The sequence below is a fragment of the Poecile atricapillus genome, chromosome 2, assembly GCF_030490865.1.
Source record: "Poecile atricapillus isolate bPoeAtr1 chromosome 2, bPoeAtr1.hap1, whole genome shotgun sequence".
Taxonomy (NCBI): Eukaryota; Metazoa; Chordata; class Aves; order Passeriformes; family Paridae; genus Poecile; species Poecile atricapillus.
In genome coordinates this window covers 105,157,324-105,169,840 of record NC_081250.1, presented here as the reverse complement: position 1 = coordinate 105,169,840, position 12,517 = coordinate 105,157,324, and the positions used below count along the sequence as shown (strand labels likewise).

Below are 12,517 nucleotides of genomic sequence, written 5' to 3'. Positions count from 1 at the left end.
TTTTGAAAGCCATGAAGACTATCTTTGAAGGTTATATATCTATCTCTTCTTTTAGGCTGCAACCACCTCTCTCTTGATTTGGCCAGTTGAGTAGCAATTTCTACATGTTAAAGGTGGAAACAGTATGAGTTTTATTATAAGCATTATTCATTTTATGCATGATACCTTTCCCAAAGTAACAGCATATTTAGATATTACCTTTACTAATTTTATTTCTGTTTACCTTTATGGTTTTATAGTATTTCTCAAGTTTATAAAGAAAAGTGAAGGATTTTGTATGTCTTTTCAATAAGGAACTGATAAGAAATGTGGTTTATGGTAATGTTTGGACATACAATGTTCATTCATTTGGGATCTGCTGTCTACTTCCATAGTAACAGCAGTAATTTTAACTAAGCACTGGGAATAGCTTTTCCCTTCTCTGTGTTTATGCATTGGGTCTTCCTTTTTAATGATCTGTGTACATTTCACATACTGAATGAAGTATACCTGAGGATATCTTGGTTATGAGACAGTGCAGAAGATATTTTTTCTGAGCATATGTCTCTGAAATAAAATATATAGCAAAAATAATAAGACTTTTTAAACAGGTAAAGTTACAATCTTAATTCTAAAATAATAAAAGAGCTTTATCTTTATATTTTACTTTTGTTTAATTGTTATAAAAGGCATTTCCAAGCCAATATTTAAAATTATAGTATATCTTAAAATGTAGTAATCATGTGTTATGCAACTTAAAAGATTTAGTATTTGAAGAATGTTTGTTTTGTATGTAATCCTAAGCATGAGCATAAACTTACATTTGTTTGTTTATTTTTGTAGAATTTAGTGCTGGCTGAAGACAGTCCTGGAAGAGATAGCACTGAATATATTCTTATCTTTGAGCCACATCTGCCAGCTTTGAAAAAACCTTTGGAACCATACTGTCTCTCATTTATGTTTTACAATGGTATGTTTCACTGCTCTAAAATACTTGCTTTTCTGTAGAATCGGCTATTTTTAGATGCATAATATGTTTTCAGAACTACATAATAATTAAATAGATTTTTGCTAATGCTTAAACCAATTCAGTATGTTACTGTATTTTCTTCTAAAAGTGTATGTGCTTATTCCTGTAGATTCCAAGAAGCAGCAGCTGATGGCAACACTGACCAGGGAGAAAGACCAGTTATCTAAGTCCATAGATCTTTACAGAAAGATGTTTGATACTACAAATCAGCTCATAGCTGAAATGAAATGTAAGTTCAATCAAATATGTAAATAATTTTTCTTTGAATTAAACTTCTGTCATAATGATTTTGAGAATATTGAGTAGGGGAGAAAAATGAAGATAGTAATTAGAGGGTAGCAGAAGGGGTGTATATCTGGCAGGGAAGCATGTAATTACTTGCATGTAGGTACATGCATACCTATAAAGGGTCCTGATTAGAGGTAGAATGTCTTATGCCAGAATTATCAAAAGGAGAAAAGAAATATTGAAGTTGGTGTTCTTTTTACCCATTTTTTATCCATTTTTTATCCTTTTACACCCATCTTTGCATGCTCATACATCTGGAAATTCAACAGTTGCCTAAAAACAATTTGAGGGCAATGAGCTATAGATCATCCTCTTGTAAAAAGTTAGTCTTATGTTTTCAAAATGTTACTTTTCCCCCTCATGTTTGACCCTGTGTACATTATTCAGAAGTGTTGTGTTATTGTTTATGTACTTTAGCAAATGTAATCTTTTATGAAGTTCTGTTAAACCACAGATAGTGTGAGGGCACTGGTTTATGGAAACGGGAGAAGTGAAGGAAATGTTTCCTTTGCTTTTTTTTTTTTTTTTTCTTCTGTTTGAGTCATCCTGCCTGTTGATTTAAAGGTTTGTTTTAATAATTGCATTTTGAATTTTTATTTTAAATAATCACCAAGTGTAAATTAAGCAGACTGACATAGAAAATGCTGCTGTTTCTTGTAATTTTAATACTGCGTATTTCCATTATGAGTGGGAAATCCTGAATTCCAGTGTGAAAGAGGTAAAATTTTTGTTTCACACATGCACGTCTGTAAAAGTAAGTTACAGTGCAGCATTTATGTACTCTATGTACTTATTTTATGCTTAAGTAACATTTTCAGATATAAACCCATTTTGAATAGTGTAGAAAGCAACTCACCTGTTTGGTTTTGAAATTAGTTCAGATATGAGAGCTGAGGAAATAGTGTCCAGAAAGTGGTGTCCCATAACAGACAAAGAAAGTAGTGCTAGCCACCACTCTTCTCTTCTGTCTTGTCATTTCACATGTTGGAGAAGCATTTACAATGATAATTGAGGATGAAAACTAAAACCAGCTGATGTTTTCAGACTGATATAAGGTCTAGGCCCCTTTGCTTCTTGAAGTTGAAGTTGTGGCATCTGCTGAAATGGTTTAGATACTAGACAAAATTGCAAGATCTTTGTGAAAAAATTCTGATATTCTGTGCTGAAATTAAGTAGATAGGGTCAGTTGCAGCTGGCATAATTCTGAAAAGTTATAAGAAATTCTGTAAGTGTTCCATTGCTTTCTATAATTTCTTCACTCTCTTTTGATCTTGTTTCAGGTCAGGTTAAAGAAGCTGAAACAAGAGAAGCTTTCCTGAAGAATGAACTGAAAAAGCACCAAATTGAGTTACCACAGACAAACACAGTATGACTTATTTCATACTAAACTCTATTAACATCTCTAAAATTGATATCAATAATAGATCAGTACTAATATTGCTGAATCACAGCTGTTACCAAAACAATGAAAATATAAACTGTAGGAGAATTTGTGGATTGAAGTCAAACTTAGGTTTTTTTATTTTTTTGTATTGTCCTGTTACTGTGAAGTTCTTTTAAAAAACTGCTAAAGAACTAATAAAAACCTTCTCTTTTATATCCTGGTCATGTTTCTGCTAATGTTACCAGTGTTACTGGTGCTGCTAGATGTTACAGTATGTTTTTGGAGGCTGGTCAATATATACTGGATGTATTCTGGCATAAGTAAGCCAAAGGAAAAGACTTTTTTTCAGAGAATCAGAGAATTGCATATGTTACCGCCAAAGCTCATGTAAAAATAAGTTTGGAAGTATTCAGAGCAATGTACTCAATGCTAATTTCCCTTAAAGATCCAATTATATTTAAAAGAAACTGTTTAAAGGTTTCCAAACTACCAACATTTGGGGGGAGAAAACCTATTATATAAACAATTACCTATGTAAACAATTATCATTAGATCAAATAAGACCAAGTTATAGTCATTAATCACGAATCAGTAGAATTAAATTGCAGTCACAGTACTAAAGTTCCCTCTGCTGGCTAAATTTTTCAAACTTGGACATAGTCTCCTTCTGAAATGGTTTCTTTTTGTACATTCGTAATTGTCCTTTCCTGCTGTTTTAAACTTCCTTCACTTTTGTTTCTAATTAAGGACTGATAATTTTTTGTGAAATGCTCCTTGAAGTCCTTAAAGGAAAAAAAGGAGTAATTAAAAAGTTTGGTCACAATTGCAGTGAGGTTTCCCTTTGCTCTTCTCTGGTAATTGTGCACAGTAGTCCCTTATACATTAAAAGTCTGTTTCAGGTTGTTGAATATTTATTTTTAGAAAGTTGATTGATGACAGAACTACTTCTGCTGCTCAATACATGCTGAGCATGTACATGCTTGGTACATGCTTGCTAATTTTAAATTTTCATTCTCAGATTCAGTATGTGGATTCTCTTCTTAAAAAAAAGATGTTAGAACAAGAAGGAGTAATGAAGCAGCCAAGGAGAACTTGTACCCTCCCAAACTATCCAAAAGGCAACCAGGATATTCTAGGCAAGGTGAGTTTTCTCTCAGGGAGCCTTCTAATGACTTCTGCTGGTTCCAGAAAACTGTAGTGATGAAAAATTATCCAATGACCAGCTCCCCTAACAGAGCCATCAACAGGGGTATTAAATGTCTGTCTGAAGTTGCAGGATTATTGTGATTGCTATGAAAAGGGGATGTGGTCTTGGTTTCTGTTTTGACTGTTGTAATTTCTGTGGTACAGATTGCACATTTAGCTCAAATAGAGGATAATGAAGCGGCAAAAGTTATCTCTTGGCATCTGGCAAGTGACATGGACTGTGTAGTCACATTGACCACGGAAGCCGCTCGTTCTATCTTTGATGAAACTCAAGGTCGACAACAAGTGTTACCCCTTGATTCTATTTACAAGAAGACACTTCCAGACTGGAGCAGGTAGAGAAAAAACAATGGAAGTTCTGCATTTGTATTAAATACTTCTTTAACTCTTTTTCCTCATCTAATTTAATTTTTAAACTTCAATTAAAGATTTGAAGTATCAAATTTCTAGGTTCATTATTATAGCAACAGTAATGTCACTTTGAAGCATTAGCTGAAATCTCAGCTTTACTGCTGTGTGATGTTCTTTATTTAATAAGGTGTTTCTACTAAAAAAATAAGACAATCTTTTTTTTTTCTTCATGTCTACATGTTTTCTAGAGCAGGAATTTATTTTAAAGAATTATAGTGCTTCTAATCAGAATATAACTTTCAAAAACGCAGTTTCAGAATACATTCCTAAAATCATCTGTAGTAATAGGAATTCATTTTGTATTTTAGTTGCCTGAAAAATAAAGAAAAACACAGTATTTCTGCTCTTGAAAATAATTTGCTTATGAAGATGACTTCTAATATAATAAGAATGCCCTTTAGAAAAGATCTGATGTATAAATGTATTTATAATATTCAAATTCTCAGTTTTCATAATACAGTGCATTAAAACTTTTCCATAAATTTGGCATATGAATTTGTTGGAAATAATGTTTTATAATAAATCAGTGTTTTAGTAAAACATCTTTAATATAACTGGCATTTCAGATAATGGTGGGATCATTTACCTAATGTGGAAGTGTTAAGATGCATTCAATTCAGTTGGAGATTCCTGACTAGAATAAGGACAAATTGCTTTCTTCTTTTCTTCTCACCCTCCCCTTTCTTTAACCAGACCTTTACCTCATTTGAGAAATGGAAGAACCTTCTTCAGACCTATTGGAAATCCTGTATTTGCCAGAGATCTGTTAACATTTCCAGATAACATAGAGCATTGTCAAACAGGTAAATGATAAGACTGAAATCATTAATAACTTCTTTATTTTAAAAAAATGAAATATGGAAACATCACAAATTATAATCCTTTCAATAATCTTCATTGATACATTTGCAAATACCAGTGTACATTCCTCCTGAGCTCTATTGTAAAAATAAGAGGACGTTAGCATTAATTATTTTTAAACAAAAGTTGTGAAAATTTCAACAATGACCACTTTCTTCTGCTTGTTGTCTTAGTTCCATTTTCTCTACTTACATGTACAGCAGGTTTTTTCTTTTTCAAATTCCTGCAGCATTATCTTATTCCCAAGCTCTTTAGAGCAGGAACCGACCGTTACAAGATTAATTTTATAATCTTACATTACAGAAGTTACTCCTTTTGTTTGGCTTTGTTTCCAGTTCTGTTCCTCTCAGAAATGTGTAATTCATAGATTTAAGTACATGCAGACTGAACTATACATGACTGTGTATGTTATGCTTAAACAGTTGTAAGAAATCTTTCAATTTTTATATAGATTTCAGTTTAGGAAACTATCATCCTCTCGCTCTATCTGCTCCTTGGAGTCTATAGTTACTTCAGTAAATTTTGCAGTTTATTTCATGACTACCCACTATTGAAGTATTCCTCTCTACTGTTAATAAAGACCAATTTTTAATCCTGTGCATTTTCAGGAAGTTACATATTGACAGACTTTTAACTATAAATTCTTCTTCATGTCCCTTGGGGAAATTGAAAAACCACATTGCTTGACATATCTCATGCATGACTACATTGTTAGATTTTGTATGGAACAGACTTTTATTGGCAGGAAAGTCTTAAGCTCAGTTGGCTCATTGGCCTGTGAATGTTTTTTTCTTTGATAAACCATTGAATATGAAGAAACATATTAAGGAACTAAGAACAAAATCCAACTTTCCAGGAAGATTTTTTAAAAGTTATCATTTATATAATTTCATGAGATTTGGGATTTTATTATGTGTATAAATATAAAGTATCAAGAGAGTATTTTATTGGAAAAGACACTCAGTTATGCCAAAAGGCAATTAAACATACTATTTTTTTTCTTTATGGATTTTCTGATGAAAGCAGAAGATTGCATATCCATCTCAACCACAGAGGAATTTTCTGGAAACAAAAATTATTTACATGCTATTTCCCTTGCACATATCTTAGAAAAATGTAATAATGATGCCTCAGAATTGACTTTTCAAAACTCAAGTTATTTTGCTCCAGAGAAATTTCATAGTTCAAAAATTTATATTTTTCAGTGTTTGGTATGCTCTTGGGTGATACTATCATAATAGATAACTTGGATGCTGCCAACCACTACAGAAAAGAGGTATGTTTCAATTTTTCTTTAAATTTTATGATACAGATATATTTCAGAGCTACATATTTAATACATTAAAAACAGAGTAATTGCCAAGTTTAATGCTGTGTTAGCTGTAAGTGTGTTTACTTGTCTGTGGGTCTCAAAGCACTTAACAGTGAATGAAATCTCTATTATTGGCACTGACAAAATTACCTCCATGCAACAAATTCCATTATGTGAATGCTGCCATGGTGCATGGGACCGTGTTTCTAAAGATAAGCGTCTTCAGTTTTGCTGTTAGTGTTAAACACAAGTTCTTCTGTACTTTCCTAGTCACTCTATGTGTAATAAAACACAGGAGTCTAAGACACATGATGAAATTTCAGGTCCACTTGACTAACAACTTGATGTGAAACTTAACTACATCTCTTTGTGACCCGTTTTATATAGGTTTAATGGTACGTGTTCCAGCAGGCAAGAGTCTCTGAGGAAGTCCTGACACTGAGCACTTTTCCTTTCAGTTTATGAGTCTGCTAGAATCAAAATTATGATTGAGCATAAGGACGTAGAACTGTACTGATTGTCACTGCTTCCTAATACATGTTGATAATCAGCTTTTTCCAGGTATAGATATAAGTTTTGCCTTCAGAGTTGCGGTAAAATGTGAGAACACGCACCCAAAAATACTGGTCTTTGTAATTATTGACAATACTCCTTAATTTTAATATATGCATTCTATTGCATAAAAGCAGAGTTACGACATAATTTCATAAAATATGTTTTCATTAGGGAACAAAGTTGCATTGCAATTGAAAAATGCAAAGGTTCACATCAGCATTGCTGAAAACTTTGATTTTCTGTGGAGTTACTAATTTATTATCAATTTTTATATGTATGCAGGTTGTAAAAATTACACACTGCCCTACCTTGCTGACTAGGGAAGGAGACAGGATTCGCAGCAATGGAAAATTTGGAGGCCTGCAGAATAAAGCTCCTCCAATGGACAAACTCAGAGGAATGGTATTTGGAGCACCAATGCCTAAACTTTACTCTACTTTCTCTGGACAGATAGGTGGGTTAATGAAGTCATAAAATTACAAAACTTAAAAAATTATATTGCTTGTCTATGTTTTTTATTCTCTGATGTAATACAGAAAGGAAAACTTCAATTATTTTAAAGTTACTTTAAGAAGTAGAAGCTGTACAGTGTTCTTTTTATAAATTTGCCTTTTCTTAAAAGCTTTATAGCTATTACATTTCCTGAAATAAAAAATAATGAGATAATCCCCTTTTTTCTTAGTCTTATTAAAGAAGGAATAATCATTTATTAAAGCAGCAATAATCATTTGAACAGCAGCATGACAGGCTTGAGCTAGTTGAATCCCAGTGTCACTGAAAAACAAGTTATAGGTTTATACAAGTTATAGGTTTTTCTACTCTGGAAACACCATAATCAAAATAATCACCATCTTATGTGCAAGTGAGCTCTATGAAACAGTGGTAGAAAAGTTCCTGTTCTCAAGAGAGATTATCTCATAAGCTACCCTGTTTCCTGTGGGTTCACTTCTATTTCTTTATATGCTTGGATTCTTCATTTCAGAAGAAAGGTTAGAAATTAAACTAGAAGATGCAGTTTCTGACATGTAACAACTGACCTGACTGATGGGTAAAACACTGAAAAGTCTTACTTACAAACAAGATTGTTCTTAAATACTTAATTTGAAAGAGAAAGGACATGAAGGTTATCCATGACAGTGCAATGGAGAGGTGTGGGGAGAGAGCACATGTACCTATCAAAGTAGCCGTATATATGAGCAAGCTACTTAGCACTGACCAATTGAGTAAGGAAAAAAAATAGGGACTAAAAAGACCTTTTCTCAACATTTTAGTAAAAATATATTATGTGTAGGAAAAACTCAGTAAGCATGTCAGTCAGACTAAAATACAGTGGATTTAGCACACTTTCTGTCTATCAGCATATTTTCAATTGTTGAACTCAGTTATTACCCAATACAAATTACATTGGAATTTTCTATAATTTAGTACTGGAGCAATGATGTAGAAGAGAAGGGCATGTTTTAATTTCATTTAGATACTAGACATTTAAAGGAAAATCATAATAAAATTCCATTTAAAGGACAGCATCTCATTACACGGGGCTTGTTTTAAACTTAATTTTACACTTAGCATTACTTCTGACATGCTTATTTTCAATGTTTGTAGAATAAAAGTTTCTTAATGTGTTATTACACTGGCAAGGTACTTGTAAAATAAGCTGTACTAAGAATTTGCAGTGCCTTTTGTCAGTCTGTAACAGCTCTCTGAGAGCTTTCACCCCATGGCAAAGTTAAGGTCAATAGTGTTAAGCTTTGTGCAAGATGCCTCATACTCACCTCAAAGTAAAATGAATGAATCCAGGCTAACGTGCTTGAACCCCTCCTTTATTACTTGACATATTTATTCAATGCCTGGATGTGGAAAAAATTTTTGTCTCATATGTTTAAAGAGGAAAAAGGATTGTCAACCAAAAAAACCCTTTGTTTGTCTGAGTCTACTTGATTAGATTTCCATAGTGGGACACAGTGAAACTTAGTAAATGTTCACTTGGTCCACAAGGTGGAATACAATTCAAGTCAGTAATACAAGCTTCTGCTTTGTAGCACTGGAAACACAACATGCTACAAGCACCTAATGAATGTCATTAGAGGTAGAGAATTTCACTTGGTGCACACAGGCAACAAGATGTGTACAGTGATACCAGTTTCGCACATAATTTTCAGAGCTTGCAAGTACTTCACTGTCATCTAAGATACAGACTCGAAAAGAGGAGTCAAAATATTGGATATGGTTTTTTTTAATAGTCATTTTAGGAACAGCCATCAATCCACTATAAGGCTGGATTGTTCTTGAGTAGTGTTTTTGAAAGATATGTTTTCTTGTGGATTTATACATTGCCTAGGTTGTATTGGTAGCATTCCAAATCAAAATGGTCATTTACTTACTGTTTTGTGGCTTATCATTTTATTCCTCAATTAGATCTTCTTCAGCAATACCGTGCAGCAGTGATTAAACTTGATAATGTGAATAAGGACCTTGATTTGCATTTGCAGTCACTGAACACTCCAGAAATGCAAAAGAAAAAACAGGAACTTGCTGAACAAGAGAAAAGCCTCAAGCTAGTAAAACAAAAATTGGGTATGTTATTGTATTATAATTTTGGTGTCCTATAAGAGGAGAACAGTTAACTGCAACCAGATGTATTCTGCTCTTACAAAATAAGAAGTTCCAACTATGAATGAAAATTGTTCATATTAATTAATAGCTTAGAGATGTCACATATTTAGGAAAGAATAGAAAAACTGTATGTAGTAGTATGATGCTGTGGGTATCGCCTAGAGCAGCACTGTCCTGTATTATGTTCAGATAATAAGAATGTGGTCAGTCTATGTCTTGTGACCATGAAACTATAATCTCACTAGTAAGGGATTATATAACTATTAGTATGGCTGGCCCTGTGCTACAGGACATTGGCATGCTTTTTGAAATAACTGTGTAGTAAAGAGCTGAATTGCTTTTGCTAAGGAAACGCAATCAAAACATTGTGCTATAAAAAGAAACACCCCAAAGTCTGCAAGGATTGCCTGAGTTAAAAACATTTTTTATATCAATATCAAATAATATTTAAAAAATCAACATTTACTCTGCAACAGTTATAAAAAAAGCAAATAGTTTTAACTGTCATCTTTGAACTCTGTTTCAGAGATAAGGTAACCATAAAATTTATGACATTTCCAAAGTCTTACTTCAAAGGTTTAACTCTGTTGTTATTGAGCTCATTTATAACCAGCAGGTTTAATTTTTCCGTTACTGATTCTTACTTGCAACTTTTTCATAGGTATGACTCCTGCTTTATCAGATAAAGGTGCTGAATCATTACTTCAGCCCATAATGTTAGATATATCTGACACTCCCATTCCTCCCAAAAGAATGCGAAGAGACACTGCGAAAAAATTGTATAGGTAAGTATTTTCTGAATCTAGTCATTATTTTCCCAGAATCTGAATTTAAAACAAAAACTAGTTTATTCTGGATTTTTTTTTAAAATTCATATTTGTATCCAATAAACAACAATTAATAGAGTTTGCATAAAACTGATTTTCAAGATAATTTTTAATTTCTTTAAAGTTTCTGCTTCTATTTAAGCCTCATATAAAGATTTGCTTACTAATTCTAATTCTGCTTATCTTTATGAACTGATTGACTGGCATCTTTGTGCATCACATTCCCCATATTTTGTGATATATTCCACACTGTTACATGCAGAGCTATTTGAGATGGCTTGGTCTGTAAACTCTTTTAAGGTCTGCTGTCAAATACTGGATAGATTAACATAGAAATAATTATTCTTAAGGAATAGAATCATTCTTACACTATTTTTTCTAAGTAGCTGTCTGAGGTGAGCTGGTGGTAAAGTGTCTAACAGTTATCTCTTTACCCATGTATCTGTTCTCAGTCCCTTTGTGTCGCTGAGCCTTTGAACACACATACACAAAAATTTAGGAAATCTATCTTTATCTATATCTTTAAGGTGACATGTAACTCACTTTGCCATTTCTCATGTCTCTCCTCATGACTATAAACTATCATTGTCTTTGCTGAACTATGGTCATTTTTCTGAGATTATTTAAATCTTACACAGTAGTATTCTGTGAATCTCAGAACAAGTGTTCCCTATATTACTATGTCTCTTTATTTTTTATTCTTGTTAGTATTTTAATTCTTATCTACATATAGAACTAAAGTGGTTATGTAGTTAAACTGTCTAATATTAGCCTGATGATGTTCTTCATTTTAACAAAATAAATGCAATTCTAAGAAGCTGTGTACAAATATGGGGTTTATTTTGTTTATACTTGCAAGAGCTCTATGCTACATACTATATATATATGTAGCATATATATATATATATATATATATATATATATATATAAAAGAAAAGCTTTGTTTATAAGCCACTGTGCTATGTTTTATTTAGCTCAGAAGAATGGATCTTCTCTTCTGCACACCAGCAGCAACAGCAAGTGCTGCAAATGGCCCCTTCAGAACTTAATGGAACTCCACGAAAAAGAAAGGCATAGACTGATCAGATTTGCTGGGAAAAGCTGTGTATTGAAAATGTGAATACATTCAGTTAAAGGAAATACTCGTGTGGTATTACCATTACTCTGAAGATTTTTATACTGATAGAAGATATAAATGTATTTCAGTTAGTAGGAACAAAGTTTAAGTATTTGACATTGATAGCCCAATTTTTGTATAGTTAATTTTCATTTCTAAAAGCTTTCAGAGTTTTTATGTTCGTGTGTGAAAAGAAGTTTAAAATATATTCTTTTTTATTAATGAAAAAAATGATCTTTTCAATAAAACTGCTTCTGTACAAAGTACTGACATTACAACCACTTGTGTTGAATAGATTATGTAATGAAATGAGATTTTAATTTAAAAAGCATCCCAAGCTGTCTTGAGGAAGATAGTCCAAGGTCACCTTTAGTGATCTGCATTGCAAAGTTTTTAGTGACGAACGGAGCAGAAAAAGAACAAGCATGATTAAAGGTAAAATTTCAGCCAGGGTCAGAGCAAGCAGCTGGAAACAGACTTGATTGAAAGAAAGGGTAGGGCAAGAGTAGGAAGCTAACCGGGAAAGTATAAAACTATTAGTTGAAGCCCTGTGAATAATGTAGGAGAAAGTGTTCAGGGGTGTGGACATCACATCTGCCTCAAAGAATCTCTGCCTAGGGGCAAGTGTTGACACCAAATCTGCTGATCTGTACTCTCAGCAACATGCATTTTATATATAACTCCTTTTTTTGAAAAAGGACTTTAAACTTAAAAATACATGGTAGCCTTCTGCTAGAAATTTTAGAATGCAGATCACTGGTGCACATCTCTTTAACAGTTCTAATAAAATGAAATTTCTCCAAATTAAGGAGAAATAAAGCAGTGCAACTTGTGCTTGAAAGTTTTCCAGAGCTTGTTTTAAAGATAGGTTAAACATCAAATAGTCCCTACTCTTAAAGAAAATTAATATATATTTAAGTATAACATGTTA

At 32.7% G+C, this 12,517-nt stretch overlaps 1 protein-coding gene across 1 annotated transcript in view; it reads left to right on the top strand.

Moving 5' to 3' along the window:
- Positions 1-11,834, top strand: part of SMCHD1 (structural maintenance of chromosomes flexible hinge domain containing 1) — a 74,018-nt gene extending 62,184 nt beyond the window's left edge. Inside the window, exons 38-48 of the mRNA XM_058832158.1 lie at positions 823-949; positions 1,119-1,238; positions 2,578-2,663; positions 3,700-3,822; positions 4,032-4,222; positions 4,992-5,101; positions 6,365-6,435; positions 7,309-7,480; positions 9,445-9,603; positions 10,304-10,427; positions 11,444-11,834. Of these exons, the coding sequence (XP_058688141.1) occupies positions 823-949; positions 1,119-1,238; positions 2,578-2,663; positions 3,700-3,822; positions 4,032-4,222; positions 4,992-5,101; positions 6,365-6,435; positions 7,309-7,480; positions 9,445-9,603; positions 10,304-10,427; positions 11,444-11,546 (1,386 nt within the window). The 3' untranslated portion in view covers positions 11,547-11,834. The remainder of the gene's footprint in view (positions 1-822; positions 950-1,118; positions 1,239-2,577; positions 2,664-3,699; positions 3,823-4,031; positions 4,223-4,991; positions 5,102-6,364; positions 6,436-7,308; positions 7,481-9,444; positions 9,604-10,303; positions 10,428-11,443) is intronic.
- The last annotated feature ends 683 nt before the right edge of the window (positions 11,835-12,517 follow it).